The sequence below is a fragment of the Rosa rugosa genome, chromosome 2, assembly GCF_958449725.1.
Source record: "Rosa rugosa chromosome 2, drRosRugo1.1, whole genome shotgun sequence".
NCBI classification, from domain to species: domain Eukaryota; kingdom Viridiplantae; phylum Streptophyta; class Magnoliopsida; order Rosales; family Rosaceae; genus Rosa; species Rosa rugosa.
In genome coordinates, this window is record NC_084821.1 from 20,666,701 (window position 1) to 20,687,215 (window position 20,515).

The 20,515-nt window shown below is 36.8% G+C and overlaps 1 protein-coding gene across 3 annotated transcripts; it reads left to right on the forward strand.

The window, feature by feature from the left end:
* The first annotated feature begins 9,641 nt into the window (after positions 1-9,641).
* LOC133732480 (uncharacterized) lies at positions 9,642-20,404 on the forward strand. Of its 3 annotated transcripts, none has more exons than XM_062160040.1 (3): positions 9,642-9,797; positions 10,105-10,203; positions 19,697-20,404. In XM_062160040.1, the coding sequence occupies exons 1-3, from the start codon at positions 9,683-9,685 to the stop codon at positions 20,266-20,268; spliced, it is 786 nt and encodes a 261-aa protein (XP_062016024.1). In that variant the 5' UTR covers positions 9,642-9,682; the 3' UTR covers positions 20,269-20,404. The 3 variants fall into 3 exon arrangements, with proteins under 3 accessions (XP_062016024.1, XP_062016025.1, XP_062016026.1); XM_062160041.1 differs by lacking the exon at positions 19,697-20,404 and adding an exon at positions 10,727-11,383; XM_062160042.1 differs by lacking the exon at positions 19,697-20,404 and adding an exon at positions 10,727-11,380 and having other exon boundaries at positions 10,105-10,191.
* Positions 20,405-20,515: the final 111 nt, after the last annotated feature.

Here is a 20,515-nt window from a genome sequence, read left to right on the forward strand (position 1 = left end):
AATTTGGCTCCACCTGGGAGTCCAAGGCGTGACAATGTCTCAGGCTCTTATCCTCAATTGAGTCAAAAGGGTTTGTACTCGCCGGATTTTGGAGCTGAACTCGATGACGACTCGTTGGGTTGATCTAAGTTGCAGCATTAAATGGTTTTGTAAATACTTGGCTTTTGACCAACTGCTACTTTTCAGTGTTTCTATTTTAAAGCACACAAGCAGCGTCATACTTTGTGGCTCTGTGCTTCCTAATATCACAAGAATCGCAACTTGCAGCCATGACAGCAAAACGTCTTTGTTTTTTCAAGAACAGTATATAAATGTACTATTGCCCACTGAGAATTAAGGTACTTAAAGTTTACAAACTATCACAACTGTATGTGGATTTATAAACCCGACATTTGGTAAATACCACCAATGACTCCGTCACTGAGTATACCATCTGGCATATTTTTAAGGGTAAATCAGTCTCTTAATAACAACAATGGGATTTATTGCATAATTACCTAATTTGCTATGTACACCCACTTAGCTCTCTTCCAAAAACCAGAGAGATGGTGCCGGAACCGATAACTCGACGACATAGAGGAAGCCAATCACGCTGTGGCACACAGCCACATCGGTACGTCGCCATCTGCGTCTCCTCCGTCACCTCCAAAATCTCTGACATCGACCCCTCTCGCCTTGTCTTCTTCTTCCTCTTCAAGGAGTCTGTCCTCTAAGTCCTAGTCGAGATCCAGCAGGATCCGATACCATACTCTGAAATTTTAGGAAAACCCATTGATTTCTCAGCAAGAATTGAATTGGGTTTTGGTTCACTTCCCTGAAAATTTAGAAATCCAGTAATAACAGACTGAAATTTCAAGACCCAATAGTGAGAAATCTATTTTGTTTCTTCAAATGTCATGGATTATGTATCAAGAACTGTTTTTGTGGATTGTGTAGATGAAAACGAACACTACTATCAGCAATTAGGAAGCCCCAATTTGTTTAACCCTGAGAAATCGATGAAAAAGCACTACATATCTAACGGCATATACTAAAAGTGTGTCGGGTTTGTAAAGTTATGTGCTAATGTGATAGTTTGTAAACTTTAAGTACCTTAATTCTCAATGGACAATAATTCACATACTGTTCTCAAAATTTTTCCTCATACCAAAGTGTGAAACAAATTCACATTAACCACCTGACCTATTCTGCTTTCTGCAAGTTATCATGCATATGTGCAGAGGATCATTTGAGATCCTACAACAAAAGGGAATTATATAGAATAATATTACAGGGTGTACGTGCCTGCTTCCAACTTTCATATTATGATATGTTTCTTCGCATTAAAAAAAAAAGGCTAAATACTGTTTAGTCCCTGAACTTTTGCTGAAAAAAACATTTCAGTCCCTCGCCTTTTAATTTGACACGTTTACTCCTTATTCTTTCAGTTTTACACCCAATAGGTCTATTCTGTTACACTCCGTTAAAATGTGCCGTTAACTTCCTATTTTAAGGATAAAATTACTATCATAGCACTGACTTTCTCTTTCTTTAACTTTTTTAATTGTTTTTATTCTTCTCTTTAATTTTTTTTTTATTTTTCTATTTTATTTTTTCTTTCTTTAATTTTTTAATTTTTTAATTTTTTTATTCTTCTCTTTTATTTTTTTCTTCTGATTCATACCAATAAAATTACTAATTTTTTTAATTGTTTTTATTCTTCTCTTTTAAGGATAAAAATTACTATTATAGTCCCTCTCTTGTTTCTTCTGTTATGACTAATTTTATTGGGTGTTTGGGTGAGCCGGAAAAGAGATTCATTTGTTGCTTGACACAAATAAAATTAGTCATAACTTTTAATACGACTTTTATTAATTTTTTAAATTGTTTTTATTCTTCTGATTCGCATCAATAAAATTACTAATTTTTTTAGTTTTTTTTATTCTTCTCTTTTATAGGTGCCAATCAAAAGAAAAAAAATTAAAGAGAAGAATAAAAACAATTGTAATTTTATTGGTGCTAATCAGAAGAAAAAATAAAAGAGAAGAATAAAAACAATTAAAAAAATTAATAAAAGTCGTATTAAAAGTTATGACTAATTTTATAGGCCTCAAGCAGCAAATTAATTTCTTCTGCTCACCCAAACACCTTATAAAATTAGTCATAATAGAAGAAACAAGAAGTAAACATGTCAAATTAAAGTGAAGAATAAAAAAAATTAAAAAAAAAAAGTAATTTTATTGGTATGAATCAGAAGGGAAAAAAAAAAGAATAAAAAAATTAAAAAATTAAAGAAACAAAAAAAATAAAAGAAAAGAATAAAAACAATTAAAAAAATAAAAGAGAAGAATAAAAACAATTAAAAAATTAAATAAAGAGAAAGTCAGGGCTATGATAGTAATTTTATCCTTAAAATAGGAAGTTAACGGCACAATTTAACGAAATAGACTTATTGAATGTAAAACTGAAAGAATAAGAAGTAAACTTGTCAAATTAAAAGGCGAGGGGCTGAAGTGTTTTTTCAACAAAAATTCAAGGACTAAACAGTACTTAGCCAAAAAAATATATGTTTCTTTTCTTTTCATTTTACTTTTTAGCATCGTAAAAAAAAATTTTAAATAAAAATTAAAAAAAAACTTTCATTATTTGGGGTAATATACGGAAAATTTGTAATCATACCCTAGTATTATATAGTAAGCTAGGACTTTGTGTAGGACTGTACGAGAAGACAGACATAGACCTTTGGGCTCTAGAGTAATGAGTACGTACAATAAATGTGCAACCCGTTCATATTGTTCTTACCAAATACTACCAAGCTGGCAATAGAATTTATACAGAGGGAATAGGTAAAAAGGCCAAAGCTTTTTTCTTTCTTCTTTTTTATCTAAAGAGGTCAGCTCTTCATGTGCTATATTTTTCCCATGTGTACCCTTAGTTAAGAGATCACTTTACTGGTATGTTAGTGTTAACCTGCACTAAATCTCCAATGAGGGCGTTCAACATGAGACAAATGCTACCACTCTTCATTTAAACGTAATTATTGCAACTCAGCAACTAATTATTTATATATATTCTTCTAGTCTGGCTGTTTTTTCCATTTTGCTCATCTACAACTCGATCGGGAAGTACTTACCTTTGAAATATATATATATATATATATATATATATATATATATATATATATATATATATATAATATGAAGATTGTTCAAGTAAATCCAGAACATGTGTTTGACCTAGTTGTAATAGGGTTGAATTAGAAATATTCTCGGAGATATTCATAGATATCTAATTAATTGTACGATTATCTTTCTTTTACAACTTTGATTTTATGTCTTGTAATCCTTTATATAAAGAGGTCTCTATTATGAATGAAAGCACGACTTAATTCTCTCTCAATTCAGTTTTCCTTAAACATGTTATCAGCACGACGCCCTAACCCTAAAACCTTATAGCCAAAACACGAAATCCGAATACAAAACCTTGAAACCCTTTCGGCCCCCGCCGCACACCTAGAAGCCCTCCACACGAGGAGTCTAGAACCAGCGGCGCCACCCCCAGAACCGGCTGGGAAAATACCGAACCGGCCATCAGGGGTTGGTTCGAGATCTTCCAGTCCACATACGGCCGCCATATTCCATCAACGTTAGCCCTCTTAGCCTAGATTCCGGGAACCGAAAAAGTACCTCCCGGAACCGGCCTAAAAGACATTGAACCAGCCAGCTTGAACTGCCACTGACCCTGCACGCCATCGAGCCCAATCACCTACCCCCAGACGCGGCCCACGTGCAGGCCACAGACGAGGCCTAGAAGATCAGAAGCCTAGTTACAGAAAAAAAAAAAAAAAAAAAAAAAGGCAGCCCACAGACGACTAGACCCGGCCTATTGCCAGCCAGGCCCAAATCTAGCGCCACGTCAGCTCCGCCACGTCACCTACCGTCAGACCGCCACGTTAGCATCGGTGACACGTCAACTCCGGCAACAGGTTAGCTTCCTCGACGACTTTTTCTTACCAATTTTCGGTGACCTATTTCAAGGTATTTTTTACTATTTTTGAGTTTTTATTCAATTTCTCTTCTTTTTCTCGGGGACTTGCAAACTCCCTTCTTCTACCCCCCCTTTCTTCATCATAGAGGAGACCAAATTAAGCTGAACTATGGGGGTTCGTGCTCACTCCAAGCTTGGAGCTTGTAGAGTCCTCCAAACTTAGAGTTTGCTCAGAAGAAACGATCGACCACAAACATCATTGTTTCGATCTAATCCAACCCCTCTTGGAATCGAATTTCTTGGAAGCGACTACTCTTAGAAATTTTTATTGTTTTCGTGGTAGCTTTTTCGCTCAAAAACTAACCCTTTTTCTTGTTCTCTTTCAGGATGAGTAACCTGAACAAATCGGACTTTGCTCCATTGGGAACAATTAGCTCTGGATATCACAGGTGGGTTCGTGATGTCCACCAGCATCTCAAGGTCGATGGAATCCTATATACGATTCTCGAGCCTAGCCAGGACGTGCTAACTGTTGAGCAAGCTTAAGCTTTGGAAGCAAATAGAGCAGCCTTAGAGGCAAATAAGGCGAAAGCCATCATCCTAATGACTCGTCATATGGATGATTCGCTCCGGTACGAGTGTATGAATGAAGAAGACCCCAGAAGGCTGTGGGTCTCATTCGAAGAAAGATTTGGCAATGTCCGTGACTCCCTGCTTCCTAACCTAGAAGTGAGATGGCATAACCTCTGCTTCTGTGATTTCAAGTCGATACTTAACTACAACTCGGAAGCACTTAGCATTAAATCCTTAATAGAATTCTGTGGTAAAGAGATCACAGATGCGATGTTGATTGAGAAGACTCTCTCTACCTTCCCCGTCTCTGCATTGATGGTTTCTAAGAACTATCGAATCGATGTTATTGCAGGACAGATCACAAGGTTCATGAGCTCATTGGAGCTATGAATGTCATTGAAAAGTATGACAACATCCTTGTGAATAACTATAATTCGAGATCCATGGAAACAGAGCATATTTCGGAATCCAATTATAGTTGCTCCCCTAAGAGAGGACGCCAAGAGCGAAACCCTAATCTTAGGGATACTTCTGGACGTTCTGATCCATATAATAGCTCTATTTGGGAAGGTAACCGCCAAAATAGGCGAATACGGAACCGAAGAGGTAAACATGCAAAGAAAGAGGGAGGCAACGCCTCTGACCATGTTGGTGGCGCCACCAACACTAAGAGCCATCTAAATGACGCTTTTAAAGCTAGCGCCTCAATCAATGGAGTCTGAGCAAAGAGATGTATGTTCTTGATGTGCAGTATCCGGTCATTGGGCATACATTTGTAGAGCTCGTGAAGAAATTGTCACCGCCTACAAAGCATATTGTGAAGCAAGAGAAGCTCACTATGTGGAACAAGAAGATCAAGAAGATGATCTAGAGTGAAGGGTTGAAGACTACAAATCTGGCTAGGATCAATAGATCGCCAATTCTGTTGAAATCTTTATTTTTCCAAAAGATGTAATAGGCAATTGCCATATACTTTGTAGTAAATGCCATTGGCTTAGTTTTTCTTCACATAGGCTCATCCAAAATGAGTATGATGTCTAGGAAGGTTTTAAGATAAGTGGTACTTAAGCGAGCTTTGCTCCACCGACATCTCTCTACTCACCTGGTCATATTTATTTTGGAGTTACTGAAAGAAGTCAAACGACTACCTTTGTTTTGCATTAGCTAGCATTTGGATTAGATTCTCCTAATGGTTAAGAGACAATGATGTACTCCATTGGCTTATGAATAAAATTTCACGTTCTTTTCATTATGACTCCATTTTGATTCTGAGCATATTACTTTGTGATTACGATTGCTAGGCCATCAGTATTAATTCAAGGACATGGAATAGCCTAAGTTCTCCTTGCCAAATGGCACCTTGATTACTGTCACATAAACTCTCAATGCTCCTAGGGCAAATCGCACCTATGAATAGCCAACGGATTCCATGCAGAAAAGCATGTAGAGAATGAAAAATGAGTTCCTTTGCAATACCTTTAATGATTACATCTTAGAGAAGTTTATGTGTCTCTCTAGTGGATTTTATGTCACCACTATTCGAGCTGTTAAATTCAATAAAATTATGAGAGAAGATCTCTTGGATTTAGACACATATTGGCTTTGTCAAGACAGGATAGGTCATCCTAGTCATGATATGATGATCCGTCTACTAAAGACTTAACATGGACATCCATTCTTCCGAGCAAAATGAAGCACGAATCAAAGGTTGATTCCTGGACTAAGTATGACCGCTGCCGCTACCTAGGGCACCGCCGCCGTGCGCCACCAGCCTAAGGCTAGTAGAGTTCCTATCCATAAAGCCATTGATGACGCCCTAGGTGATGCTGCAATCACCAACTTTGCTTCAAATAGCGTCTCACACGCTTAGGCTCAACCAAAATCCTCATTGGTTGCTTCTAAGGCCTCTCGCTCATTTTACGAAGCTCGTTCCTTAGAGAAATTAGGACTGAGACCGTCCTATGCAAAAGATATGAAAATACTCATTCTGTTCTTACATAGAGTACATGGGTATTCTGTGGGCTAGTTCAACCAATTTGCGGACGTTTAAATATCTCATGATGTTGGCTGACAAGCAAACACGCTGGTCACGTGTTGTGTCATTGTCCACTTGTAATGCTGCTTATGCTACACTCCTAGCACATATCATATGACAACGGGCTCACTCCCTGGATCATTCTATTCAATCAATTGGATTTGACATTGCTAGAGAGTTTACATCGAAGTCTTTCGATGGTTATTGCATTGGGACTGATGTTGGACATCATATTCTCATGAACACACCTAAATGGTCTCTCGGAAATGGCTACGATGGTAGCCCGGACATTGATAATGCTCACTCATCTCCTCATATCCGCTTGGGGTGGTGCAATATCGCAGGTAGCTATGCTAATTTCGTCTATGACCCACCGCCACTCAATCTACCTCTGCGTTACAGCTAGTGACTGGGTACAAGTATCGTACTTACACATATTTGAGTGTGCCAATTGCGCCGCCACAGCGCTCTATGATGGGTCCTTACAGACAAATGGGAAACTACGTTGGATTTGAGATTCCAACAATCGTCCGCCACTTAATGCCCTTACTAGGCGATCTCTTTACCACATGTCTTGCGGATTGTCACTTTGATAGACAGTCTTCCTTCTTGAACAAAGCATTGTCTCATGTTGATCACTCTCACAAATGAAGCGCACTTGCTCAACCATCTTGCTTGACATAGGTTGGAGTTACTCCCGGTTTCCTTGAGCATTAAGAATCAAGTCTAACTTCTTATTCATGTTGGCCTCAATCCGCTTCAACTCAATTTGCATTTGAGTGTTCGGTGGATCCATCTCATACATACCTCTTCTTCTTTGTTGATCATTCAAAATCACATTGGCTTCCTTCACCGGTCTCCTATCACTTTGATTATCAGAGAGTTAGGATGACTCAGCTAGTGAGTCAAGAACGCTTTCCGCTTTAATCTCATTCTTCTCCATGAAGCTCCTTTGACAAGCATTTTTAATTCTTCTCTTGGTATCTTGGCATAACCCATTGTAGAAAGTACTCAATAGTAACCACTGATACCAAAACATTGAGTCTGAGAGATTCAGAAACCTTAATTCGTCAGGGGTTGAGGAAGTCAAGTCCATGGCGATGGCTGCATAAAGAAGACTTCAGCTTAGTTTTAAACTGCAATCAGATCGACGTCGGAGTCGATTGGATTGATTGAAGGCACATAATGGAGAGGTAGCAACGAAGCCGATTGAGATATGAAGCTTCCATTTCTACAACCTCCAATTAAGGATTGTAAATGACATGTATGATTGAGATATGAATATGCTATTTCTACAACTCCAATTAAGGATCGTTCAAGTTCAAGCCCACCTTGGTAAGAACCAATCTCTGTTTTGAATCATTGGCCTTTGAGTAGGTGCTTGAGAGTTTTCAAGTTTCACTTGTATGAGACAGTGGACAACCCAATTGTTGAAGTTGTTTTACTTATCAATCCACACACAAAAATTTCCATATATATTTTGATATTTGTGGTGAGTTCAAGGAAAAGATGGGGTGGTATTTTTGGGTCGGTTGGTTCAGTTTTTTCCTTGTTTAAATTGAGAGGGTGGAGTGGAGTCGGATCCCAAAATTTGCACTTTCGAGGTCACATTATACACTATTGATAATTTTTTTTTTCTTCATAAAACCAGAAATAGCAGTAGCATAGCTAACCTTCATCTATTTTCCATCTCAAGCAGTAGCACCTGACTTTCAATACTTTTTTGATCTTCAAGTAGTAGCAACAGGGTAGCAGAAATTTGTTCTTCATCCCTACGTAGAAAAGTAGTAGCAGAAACTGGACAAGTATGATGAGTGCAGTAGCTAGAACTGGACAAGTACGAGTACAAGTGCAGTAGCAGAACTGGACAAGTACGAGTGTAGTAGCTGAAAGATTAGACGAGTGTAGTGAGTGTAGTAGCAGAATTGGACGAGCACAAGTGCAGTAACAAAACTAAACAAATATGAGTGTAGCGAGTGTAGTAGCAGGATTGGACGAGTGCAGTAGCAGGATTGGCAAGTGCAAGTACAATAGCAGGATTGGATGAGCGAAAATGCAGTAGCAGGATTGGACGATTGTCAAATGTTGTTTCTCTGTTATTTTTTTTGTCTCACATGGTTTCTCTCTCTTTATTTGAATGTAATTAAAGAAAATAATTAAGTACTTGTCCTTATTTGTAAAGTTTTGTCCTTATAACCTTGAAATCAACTTGTATAGATGTATTTGTGAATCTATTTTTTGTCAAGAACTTATGTGTAGTTTGCTGTAAATATTGGTATTACGAGGATAATTGTAATGCAACTTGGCTTGATCGGGGTACACGTATTACGTCCCCCGATGCGGTAAATTATTACTATTAATAATAGTGGCGTAAGGATGATCTAGCGAGGATAACTGGGTATAACCCAAGTATTATTTAAAAAATACACACATACATGTATATTTCTTAATATAAATATTAATAGTACATGTATTTTAACTTTTAAAGTGACACGGAAAAGATGGTTAAATAACTAATTTTATTGAAAATGGCTAAAACTTGATGTCATATGTAAACAAAGTTTTAATAAGTAGATAAATACAAACTTTACGAAAGTTTATAAAATTGAAAAAAATCTGGTATTGTTTATTGTAAATTATATTACAAAGAATTACTTATAAAGTTTGGTAATACCGGGAATCGAAATACCAAATTTGGTACATCTGATGAAGCACCAAAAAATTTGGTTTGTAATTGATACCTCAATTTCAAAACTGAAACCGATTCGAAACCAATTTCAAAACCAAAAAATTTTGATTTTAAAATTGAAAACATGTATAACTGATTCGAACCGACCGAATGACAACTTTATTTTTAAATTTTTAACGTTCGATAAGGCACCATATTCTAGAGATTAATTAATTGTTTAGGAGAACTTGACATATTTTTGTCATCGTGTGTCAACGACCCATAAAGCTTATAATCCATGGATCCACAATTCAAAATCCTTATGACAAACCAGGCCAAACCATGTGACTTGACCCGACCCAAACTGCGATCTATCGAAATAAAAGGCGGAAGAAACCCATCATTGTTCTTTCACGCTCTAATTGAATCGAACCCTAGGTATGGCTGGACCCGACGCAAGCTGTGTGGATGAGATCTGCCAGGGAGATGAAACTGTTTCAAAAGGCGTAAGAAACCTAGCCATATTCTTTGAGACTCTCGGCGCCTCTTCTCCGGGTATGAAATTTGCTTCTCAGAATTTCGTTCATTAATTTTTCTTTGATTTGAAAGAAGATATATTCTATCCTTTATTTTTTATTTTTGAGTTCGTTTGCTCCTTCCTCGTATGGTTTTGAATTTTTCAACTGTTTGTTAAGACTTGTCTTCATGGGAAAAATCGTTGTCTTCCCTATTTCGTGGTTTTTGTTAATAATAAGATTAATAATTGTGAAAATATCTGTTACTTTCAAAATCTTTTGAGACAGATCCTAAAGTTCTTGTTGCTCACTAAGCTTCCTTGTACTAATCTGGAATTTCTTGCCAGATACAAGGAAACAGTTCAGTTCCAGGGCCCGGGCACCTAGTTCTAAAACCAGCAATCGAAAAGGTTGCGGAGGATCCGCTGGTTCAGGTTTTGCCTTAGGTATTGGGGTTTTCTGCTTAAGTTGTTCCCTGTGTTAAAATAATATTAATCATTGTGAAAATATTGCCGCTATATTGTATTTTTGTTAGTTTTTGAGAGAGATCTGAAATTTGTCTTTTTTGTTTCTCCCTGTGTGGATCATAGAAGAAAACCCTGCTTCCTTTTTACCTTTTTTTCTTCCCCCCATTAAGCTTTTACTATTGAATTCTACTTTTGTTTTGGTTAATAACTTTGAGATTGCTTTCTCTACTATGTGCTTTTTAGCTCCTATTATATCCTGGTGTTTGTGTAATTGGCTTAATCTTTTACATACCTATTCTCGAATGAGTTCCCAGTATTTATGTAACGTTTGGTAAAGCTAGATTTAAAGTGATATCCCAGTACTTAATTAATTGGTATAATGTTTCACAAAGCTATACAAGCGTTTATGTTTCTGGTGAAAAGGGAATTCAGCTGTGACTACCATAGATTCTTATTGTCTTATCTTTTATGGGTATCTAACATCAGAACTGCAAACAAGCAGGCACCTATACCTATACTCCTGTCGACTTCAGTTCCAAGTTCAGAGGACCAGTGGCTGGTGGAGGCCCTTCAATGGACAAAGCAGTGCCTTGCAATGAGTGTTCTAAGGAGCACCCTCCTTATTCTTATTGCCCTTACGCTCCTTGTCATATTTGTTATAAGGTTCACCACCTTAGTTATTGCCCTTACTTCGACCATGTCCCACAGGGTGCAACTTTTCACCATGGCTATGAAATAATTTGTGCATGTGGTAATGAATTTAATGAGGGTAAGTGGGTTTGTACCTCTTGTGGTGGGAGCAGAGCAGTGCTTAAGGTCAAGTGTTGTAAAATTTGTAATAGCGTGAGTCAGCATGGCGCATATGAATGCCCGAAGGACAAGGTTCTTGCTGCCAAGTATAAATTGGCCAGAGACAAGAGACGTTCAGTTGTGCCGAATAGGATTCCCTATAACACTGTTTGTATTCCAAAATCATCATCAGAAAAGATCTATGTTCCAACTCCTCCTCCTGGGTGGGTTTGTGGACACATGAAAGAAGGCAAGCTTAAGGCCATCTCCAACCCATGATCTTAAAGTGCTAAAGGGCTAAATTTTAGCCCATTTGGACTCCAACCCAACAACCTAAGGGCCAAAAGGCCAAAATAGAGGGCCGAAGATGAGGTTGTAGTGCTAAATATAGCACTTTGAGTAGCACTTTGTCCTTTTAAAAAAATGAATCAGATTGGTGGTGGCCCACGGGCCGCAATTGATGTTGACGGGAGCATGACGTCAGCAACGACTAGTTGCTGACGTCAGTGAACCGTTGATTTTTTTTTTTTTTTTTAATAACTTTTATACTATAAATACATATGACTTTAACATTCTTTTTCACATCTTCCTTCTACTTCCTCATATATATCTTTCTATTCTAAATCTTTTATTTTCTCCCTATTCTTAATCTCTCATTTATTTTACTTTTATCGAAAATGGCTAGTTCGTCGAAAAGAAGTGTGAATTGGTCACCGTTGGAAGATGAAGCACTCACCGTTGCTTTCGTGAAAGTATCCCAAAATTCCGTCAATGGTACAAGTCAATCGGAAGATGGTCTTTGGGTCCAAGTCCAACAAAAATTCATGGAGATCCAAAATACTATTTTGGTACAAAGGACGTGGGAGAGTTGCAAATCTCGGTGGCAAAAACACATTTTTCCTCAAATGAACAAATGACACTCTTGCATCAAACGTGCCGAGAGGAGGAACCAAAGTGGAGGCAATCTTGAAGATCAAGTGAGTATTTTTTCAAAGAAAAAATTATTTTAAAAAATATTTTTTATCATATAAATTATTTCAATTACTATAAGTCAATTGACTTTAAAAAATAAGCACATATATATATATCTAACCAATCTAAAATGTTAAAATATATTTTAGGGCTATAATTTAGCCTTGATGGGTTGGAGACGGTTGATGTCAGATCAATGAATAATATAGAATTTAGGGCTAAAATTTAGCTCAGGGCTATTTTTAGCCATTTGGGTTGGAGATGGCCTTACTGGGTCTACAAGGTAAGCTTTCAACGAGTTGTTGTTTGCTTCTCTGGATAAATAGACAGGTTGCACCGGAGAGGATCCAGTTAATGTAACTTTATGAGGTTAATGTGACTTTATGAGCAGATAACGCCTTGAGAACTTTTTAATAGCTGAAATTTTTATCTATTTACAATGGTATGTAGGATTTACTTTTTTGTTTTTGTTTTCTTATGTGGATTTACTTTGGTGCTATAATGCTCTTGTTTCCGGACAAATTGCTTGACATTCATGTATGTATTATTATGTTTTCTATAAAAAAAAAGAAACTGTTATTTTTCAAGGTTGTCGAAAGAAATTAGCAAAAACTGGCCTAGTGGATTTGGGGAATTTCGTCTCTCCCCAAAATAAAAATTTTCTACTACACAGGGGTTTATAGAATTGTTGCAACAAAGGCTAATAGGCATTTTATTGTTTCCATTTATTAACAATTGTATATTTATATATTTCAAAATCTGGTGTTCTTACCAGATTTATGTACTTGCAGCTGGTCAGTAGACCAATCAAAGTTCATAAATTGAAATTCTAACTAAACTGGTTACAAAAATGGTTGGATATGATAAAATACATTAGATTCTCTCAGTTGGTTCGTCTGGTGATTAGATGGGCTGCATCTGGCATTCACTGTATATCAAAGCAGCATACGATTAATAGTGAATAACCACGGAAAATCAACTTATAAGACAAAAACAGTCATTTTCGGCTCATTCGCTAAAAGTACATTATCAGTTCTAAACATAAGGGTATCCCCACACAGCAGGCACTAGCAAATTCTAATAGAATCCCATTCTCTGCTACATTGTAATACAGAGTCACCTACAGAGCATACCAATTGCTTTCAACTTCCAGAATCCATACATTAGAGGCATGTTCTCTTGCTACAATAATCTGTTTCTGTTGTCATGCTTTCATCACCAACATGTAAATGTTTAAGAGACTCTGTATAGAAAACTAACTGTTAAAGAATTAACGAACGACATAAGCTAGCTTTACTTGAAAAAGCTAAATTCTGAAACCAGCATAAAAGAGTTGAGCTAAGTTATACACAACAAAGAGTTATACTGACACCTGTTTTTCAGTCTCTTATTCTACCTTTACTGGATTGCAAAGAACTAAGTTCTTCAAAGTGAGCCTTGAATTCTTTAATTCCAAAACCAAGAAACTGGAAATAAACAAAATTGTTAACATCGGTTGAGAAAGTTGTTAACATTGCCAGCACAACTCTCGCAAGTTTTCATGTACCGAAGTCGAATTCTTGCTCCAACCGATATCCAGATATCCAATAACCAAAAGGCTCAACATTTAGCCAATACATGAAAAGCACACCATGTAGCCAATTGCAAGTAGGCCTGACATTTAAACCCGTAACCCTCAAACCCGCAAGCTAAAAATCCGTACAAACCCGCCCGTTTATTAATCCGGGCTAAAAAAAGCCCGCACGCAAAAAACCCGCAAATTAACGGGTTTTGCGTGCTAAACCCGTTGGAACCCGTTAACTCAAAACCCTTCCAAAAACCCATTTCTAGCAAACTTTTAGGATTTTTAATTTTTTTTAAATTTGATTTACTCTCAAACTTTATCTTATTCTAGCAAGCATTACCAAATGAGGCATTAATTGTAAAAATACACGATGTTGTGGTCTACTCTCGCGTGTGTATGTATGTAGTAGATCTTACACTTTGAATTAGTAATCTTCTTGGAGGACTGCTTTATATATAGCACCTTATGACTATGGCTTCAGATCTAATACTACTTTGACTATGACAAATAGTTATTGCAGAGCCAATAGTTATCTTTTGAATGTTGAAATCTCCCTTTTCTGTTTGAATGGTAATTAATTGTATATTCTTGTTTCGTTCTTATAGGCAACTTAATTGTCTTTCAATGTCAAAAAAGCTACTTGCAGTGCCTTGTGATATAGTAATGTTGTTGTCAAAAAAATTATATACATAAGTCTTGACTAGTTCTAGTTGCTTTGATAAAAAGTAAAAACAAAAAAAATGTTTACGGATCTTAACGGGTTCCAACGGATAACCCGCAAACCCGTCAGGTTTAGCCCGCGAAACCCGTGAAGCTAACGGGTTCTTATTGGGTCGGCCCGTTAAGAACCCGCACGGTACCCGCACTATACCGGCATGTTGCCAGGCCTAATTGCAAGTAATGAGAAGCCACCTCTGGTGATCATCAGCCACCTTTTTCACATCTAATTATCTAAAGCACCCATCTTCTGTAACCTACAACAATAAGAACCATCAATTATGCTAAAGGGTCAAACCCAATTGAAATGAAACAAAACCCCCTTTGAAATTCTGCAGTAAAAACCAAGAACTATTACAACCCCATTTCAACTCCAGATTGAAATCACTGTCAACTCTATCTTTTTCTTTCACTCACTGTTCTGAGTGTTCTCTGGGTCTCTCTAGATGAAACTGAAGTCTTGCGGAAAGAAAGAATGAAGCAATGCCCAACATTTAGGTGAGTGCAGAATTGGAATTCCACTGTTCGTAAGGTTCACTGTTCACACGCGCTCAACTTATATGTATATACTAGCAATGGTACCCGCGCTTTGCTGCGGAATTTGTTGTTGGTAATAATTTATGTTAATGACACATGAATGAAAAGGACTTGATTCCTAATCAAAGTGATAATATAAGAGACAAAATTTCGTCTCTCTAAAATTGTTTGAGTTTAATTATTGCAATTTACCATAATATTCTATTAAAGCATTCTATCACAACATCAAGTATTGCAGGGAGCAGGGAATAATAGTAAATGAATAGAAATGTTGTAGCAGCTGCCCCAAGAACCAAGTAAACAAATTTCAGAGACTATAATCTTCAAGTTAGCACTTTTCCACACCAATTTCGAAGAATAATTCCAGATCTACCAACGATACCCGAAAAAAATAAATTAAGCAATACCTAGTTTGAAACTCTTGAGCAGAAAATATATTTGAACTTCTTTTTTGACAGAGAACATATAGAAACCAAGATATGTCAATTAATATATACATACATTAAATATTAAACTCTAAACTTCCATTTATAGACCAAAGCCCTGAAACAATTTTATCTCCAATATACACACAGAATACCAACCTTGGAACACAATCCCTAAACTCCCATACCTCTGTCTCTAGGAGTTTACAAAACCTGGTCTTCACGACTTCTTGAATATATGCAACTTTTGAGCTCCAACTACACAAAGAACAACAATTCAAATTTTCAATAGCTAAAGACAAATAAAGAAAAAAGAAACAGCAAAACAATTGTGAACAAAACAAACCAAATATAGAGAACTCAGAACCATTTTACTCTTGAGTCTTGACACATTCTTCTGTTGTTTTTAAAGAAGGCACACTTAATCAAACTAACCCAAGAACCCATCTATTCAAAAACATCATGCAACCGTTTTTTTTCAAAACATGTGTGATAGAAAAGAAAAACAAACAAATATTCACACAAAGAATACAAACATCTCTGACTATCTGAGAGCTTCCTCCCCAAATCAAAACCCAATAACCCCTTGATAAGTTTTTGTTAAATTAGAACTTTAGCTACTTGCAACAACAACAATGGAAAAAAAAAAAAAGGCAGCTAATCATACGCAGAAAATAGTGGTACCTTTTGTATATACTAATGCATAAGCTGCAAGAATACTAATGCATATATTCTTTTGTAATTGACCATATCCAGTCTACGCATTTACTGATGCATAAATTTAATGCATATACTAATACATATAGTGGTATGAGTATGCTTTAAAAATATAACCAAGAGGCATTGTATTTAGGGATAGCTAAAGCAAGAGAGACTGAAAGGGCTGGATGATCATACAAAAGCCATTTAATCCAAAAACCAACATAATCAAATCCAATAGGTTCTCTGAAGTAAGTAATCACTATGCACAGAAAAAGAATCCAGATTCAAAAATATAATCAACCACCTTTGAAGAAGTCGTACGACCACATTTATAGTAAACTCAATAAGATGCAATGGGTATGGAAAAGCATGATAGTAAATAATTTGTGAAACTATTTGCCTAGTGTCATAATTGTGTCAAAGAAATCTACATTCCATAACTCAGGACAGAGGCATCGATCAGATGCACTCTGGATAAATATGGTTATCAAAGCAAAGGACATTAATCTTATCTAGGCCAAAAGTTGTATCAATTTCAGCCTTATTACACAAAAAGAGCCAAGCTAGTAAAAGTTGCAGCCTTTCCTGCAACCCTATGCCGATGCAAACTGCAAGGAATTCTTAAGTCATAAAAACCTTGATCTTCTACTTCCAAGTTTCAAGTAAAGATGGGAGAGAAAAAAAAAAAAAAGAAGGAAAAACACATAATTCAAGCAGAACAGTAGATAATAAGGGCTAGTTTGGGATTGCTGCGACTTTTAAAAAAAAACTGCTGCTGCTGTGTTGTGAGAATAATCAGCTGTGAATTAAAACAGTTTTGTGTTTGGTAAGTAATATTTTTAAAAGTGCTGTCAGTACATAAAACAACTGCAGAGCGTGTTTTGATCCACAGCAGTTTCTAAAAGCAACATCTGGGCTGCTTCTAAAATCTGCTGCCAGTGAACTATAACTTTAAATTAAAGCTGCTTTTTATTTATTTATCAAACACGATAAAATCTAAAATTTTGAACAAAAGCTAATTTTTTTTAAAAGCAAAGCAATCCCAAACGGGGCCTAAGTATACCACTTTGAAGTAGAACAGTAGATCATCTCATCTCATTTCAACAATTAACAATAACAGACTATCTCATCTCATTAATTAACAATAAATTTAGAAACTCAATTAACAATTAACATTAACAATAAGAGTAGATCATCTCATATCAATTCACATTAATTTAGAAGTACAATGTTAAAAATACAACAATCAAATGCCTATATGTCATCTTTTATCAATACTCATCTCACTATGAACAATATGGTTTACTTCTAATCTAAACTAACTTCAGAGTAAATCATCAATTTCATGTTCAAGACAAAAAAGTGCTAAATAACCTATATAAGCATAGCGGGGAAGAGTAATCTAGCTGCTGGAACTTCTGCTATGGATTGTCATATAAATCTTGTGGGAAGATTGGTTGATACAGAGGAGCTGAGTTTAACTTTGTGTTATTTGATTTGAAAAATGCACTGAAAAATGGGTGTTTAGTATTTTTTAATTAGTATTTAGTTATTCATGTGTGAAGGTTAGAATTGTAAATGTATTATTGACACATGGCAATATAATAATAGAAAATTACATAGTAGCACATGATCAAAGATGTAAACACAGAAAACTCACTTTTAAAAAAATTTATACAAATAAGGACAGGAGCTCAGGCCCAAAAGCCAAATGATACAAGCCTGACTCTCAATTTTAATGGAAAATAACCAAAATGCTCAAGTTTCATCCACGGTCAGTGATATATGAGTAGCGGCTGGTGGGCCCCCTCTTGTTCGTGTGTGCTTCTTGAATCCCGCTTTCCCACTTCCTTCTCTCTCTCCCTCTCTCTCATATGCAGGGTCTTCCTAATCCTTACTTACCCAAAATACAAAAACTAAATGGATATGATTAATACAAAAACTAAATGGATATGATTAATTTCTTCAACGAAAATGAAAAGCCTTAAACAAAGTGAAAGAAACCAAAGAAGAAAGAAGAAATTTCTAACTCGGTGGGCTGCTGCAACTTTGACCTAGAGCCCCCCTATGTAGGGCTGTCAATGGGTCGTGTCGAGTTGGGTTCGTGTCGGGTCAAGGTGTTTGTCATGTCTCAAGATACAAACTCAAACCCAATCCATTTAATAATCGTGTCAAAAATTTAAACTCAAACCCAACCTATTTATTAAACGGGTTACCCGTTTCCAACCCACTTAACCCATTTAATAAATAGGTCGTGTCGTGTTAGATAAAATGACTCATTTAAGGGTTAACAATGCGACCAATTTAACTAAAAAAAAAATGCATAAATTGATTAAATTCACTAAAAACTCCACAAGATGAAGAATATAAATAATTAAATTTAATAATTATAAAGCAAAATATTTCAAATTGTCTAATCCTATGATCAAATACTCCTAACGTCCAGAATTTCAAGCAGAAGTATAGTATAATCGGGTTATACGGGTTCACTTTGTGTTGGCGGGTTGACCCGTGGCCGACCCATTTATTAAATGGGTCATAGCGGGTTGACCTATGGCTGACCCGCTTTTTAATTCTGTGGGTTCAACACGTTTTATTTCGTGCGGGTTTCGAGTCATGTTATCGGATCGTGTCGGAATTGACAGCCCTACCCCTATGTACCTCTCTCTCTCTCTCTCTCTCTCTCTCTCTCTCTCTCTCTCTCTCTCTCTCTCTCTCTCTCTCTCTCTCTCTCTCTCTCTCTCTCTCTCTCTCTCTCTCTCTCTCTCGTACTTTTCTCTGGAGCTCCAATTCAAAGTTGTCTCTTCTCTCCGCATCTCTCTCTCAGTGCATGCTTTCCAAAATCGCCAATTCAGTAAATGATTGCACTCGAATGATTGATGTTTAGAAGATTTAAAAGTGTTAATTAAATGGATGCATATGTTGCGTTGTTAATCTGTTTGATTGCCAAGAAATTCTGTGACTACTTGCTGCAATTACATGCCTGTTGGATATTATTGTCTAGGCAGAGGGTCAATAATGGTCTCTTGATGTGAAGATTTGATGTCATATGTAAAACTATTGATGTCATATGACAAATTGAAAAATCTGGTATTGTTCATTGTAAATTATATTACGAAGAATTATTTGTAAAGTTGGTAATACCGGAAACCGAAACACCAAATTTGGTACATATGATTAAACACCGAAAATTTTGGTTTGTAATTGATAGCTCCATTTCAAAACGGAAACCGATTCGAAACAAATTTCAAAACCGAAAACTTTGGTTTTGAAATTGGAAATACCTAACCGATTCGAACCAACTAATAAACAACCATATTTTTGAGTTTTTAGCGGTCGGTAAGGCACCATATTCTAGAGATTTCGTTAATTAATTGTTTAGGAGAGCTTGACATATTTTTGTAATCCTTGGGTCAACGACCCATAAAGCTTATAATCCATGGATCCACAATTCTGACAAACCAGGCCCAACCGTGTGACTTGACCCGACCCACTGCGATCTATCGAAATAAAAGGCGGAAGAAACCTGTAATTGTTCTTTCACGCTCTCATTGAATCGAACCCTAGGTATGGCTGGACCCGACGCAAGCTGTGTGAATGAGATCTGCCAGGGAGATGAAATTGTTTCAAAAGGCGTAAGAAACCTAGCCATCTTCTTTGAGACTCTCGGCGCCTCTTCTCCGGGTATGAAATTTGCTTCTCAGAATTTCGTTCAATTTGCTCCTTCCTCGTATGGGTATCTAACAACGGAACTGAAAACAAACAGGCACCTATACCTATACTCCTGTCGACTTCAGGTCCAAGTTCAGGGGACCAGTGGCTGGTGGAGATGCTTCTATGGACAAAGCAGTGCCTTGCAATGAGTGTTCTAAGGAGCACCCCCCTTATTCTTATTGCCCTTACGCACCTTATGGGCCTTGTCGTATTTGTTATAAGGTTCACCACCCTAGTTATTGCCCTTACTTCGACCATATCCCACAGGGTGCAACTTTTGACCATGGCTATGAAATAATTTGCGGATGTGGTAATGAATTTAATGAGGATAAGTGGGTTTGTACCTCTTGTGGTGGGAGCAGAGCAGTGCTTAAGCCCAAGTATTGTTCCATTTGTAATAGCGTGAAACAGCACGGCACATATGAATGCCCGAAGGACAAGGTTCTTGCTGCCAAGTATAAATTGGCCAGAGACCAGAGGCGTTCAGTTGTGCCGAATTTGATTCCCTATGACACTGTTTATATTCCAAAATCATCATCAGGAAAGATCTATGTTCCAACTCCTCCTCCTGGGTGGGTTTGTGGACACATGAAAGAAGGCATGTTTACTGGGTCTACGAAATAAGCTTCCAAGGAGTTGTTGTATGCTTCTCTGGATAAATAGACTGGTTGCACCAGAGAGGATTCAGTTAATGTAACTTTATGGATGTAATGTGAATTTATGAGCAGATAATTAAAGACGCCTTGAGAACTTTTTAATAGCTGAAATGTTTTACTATTTACAATGGTATGTAGGATTTACTTTTTTATTTTTGTTTTCTTATGTGGGATTTACTTTGATGCTATAGTGCTCTTGTTTCTTGACAAATTGC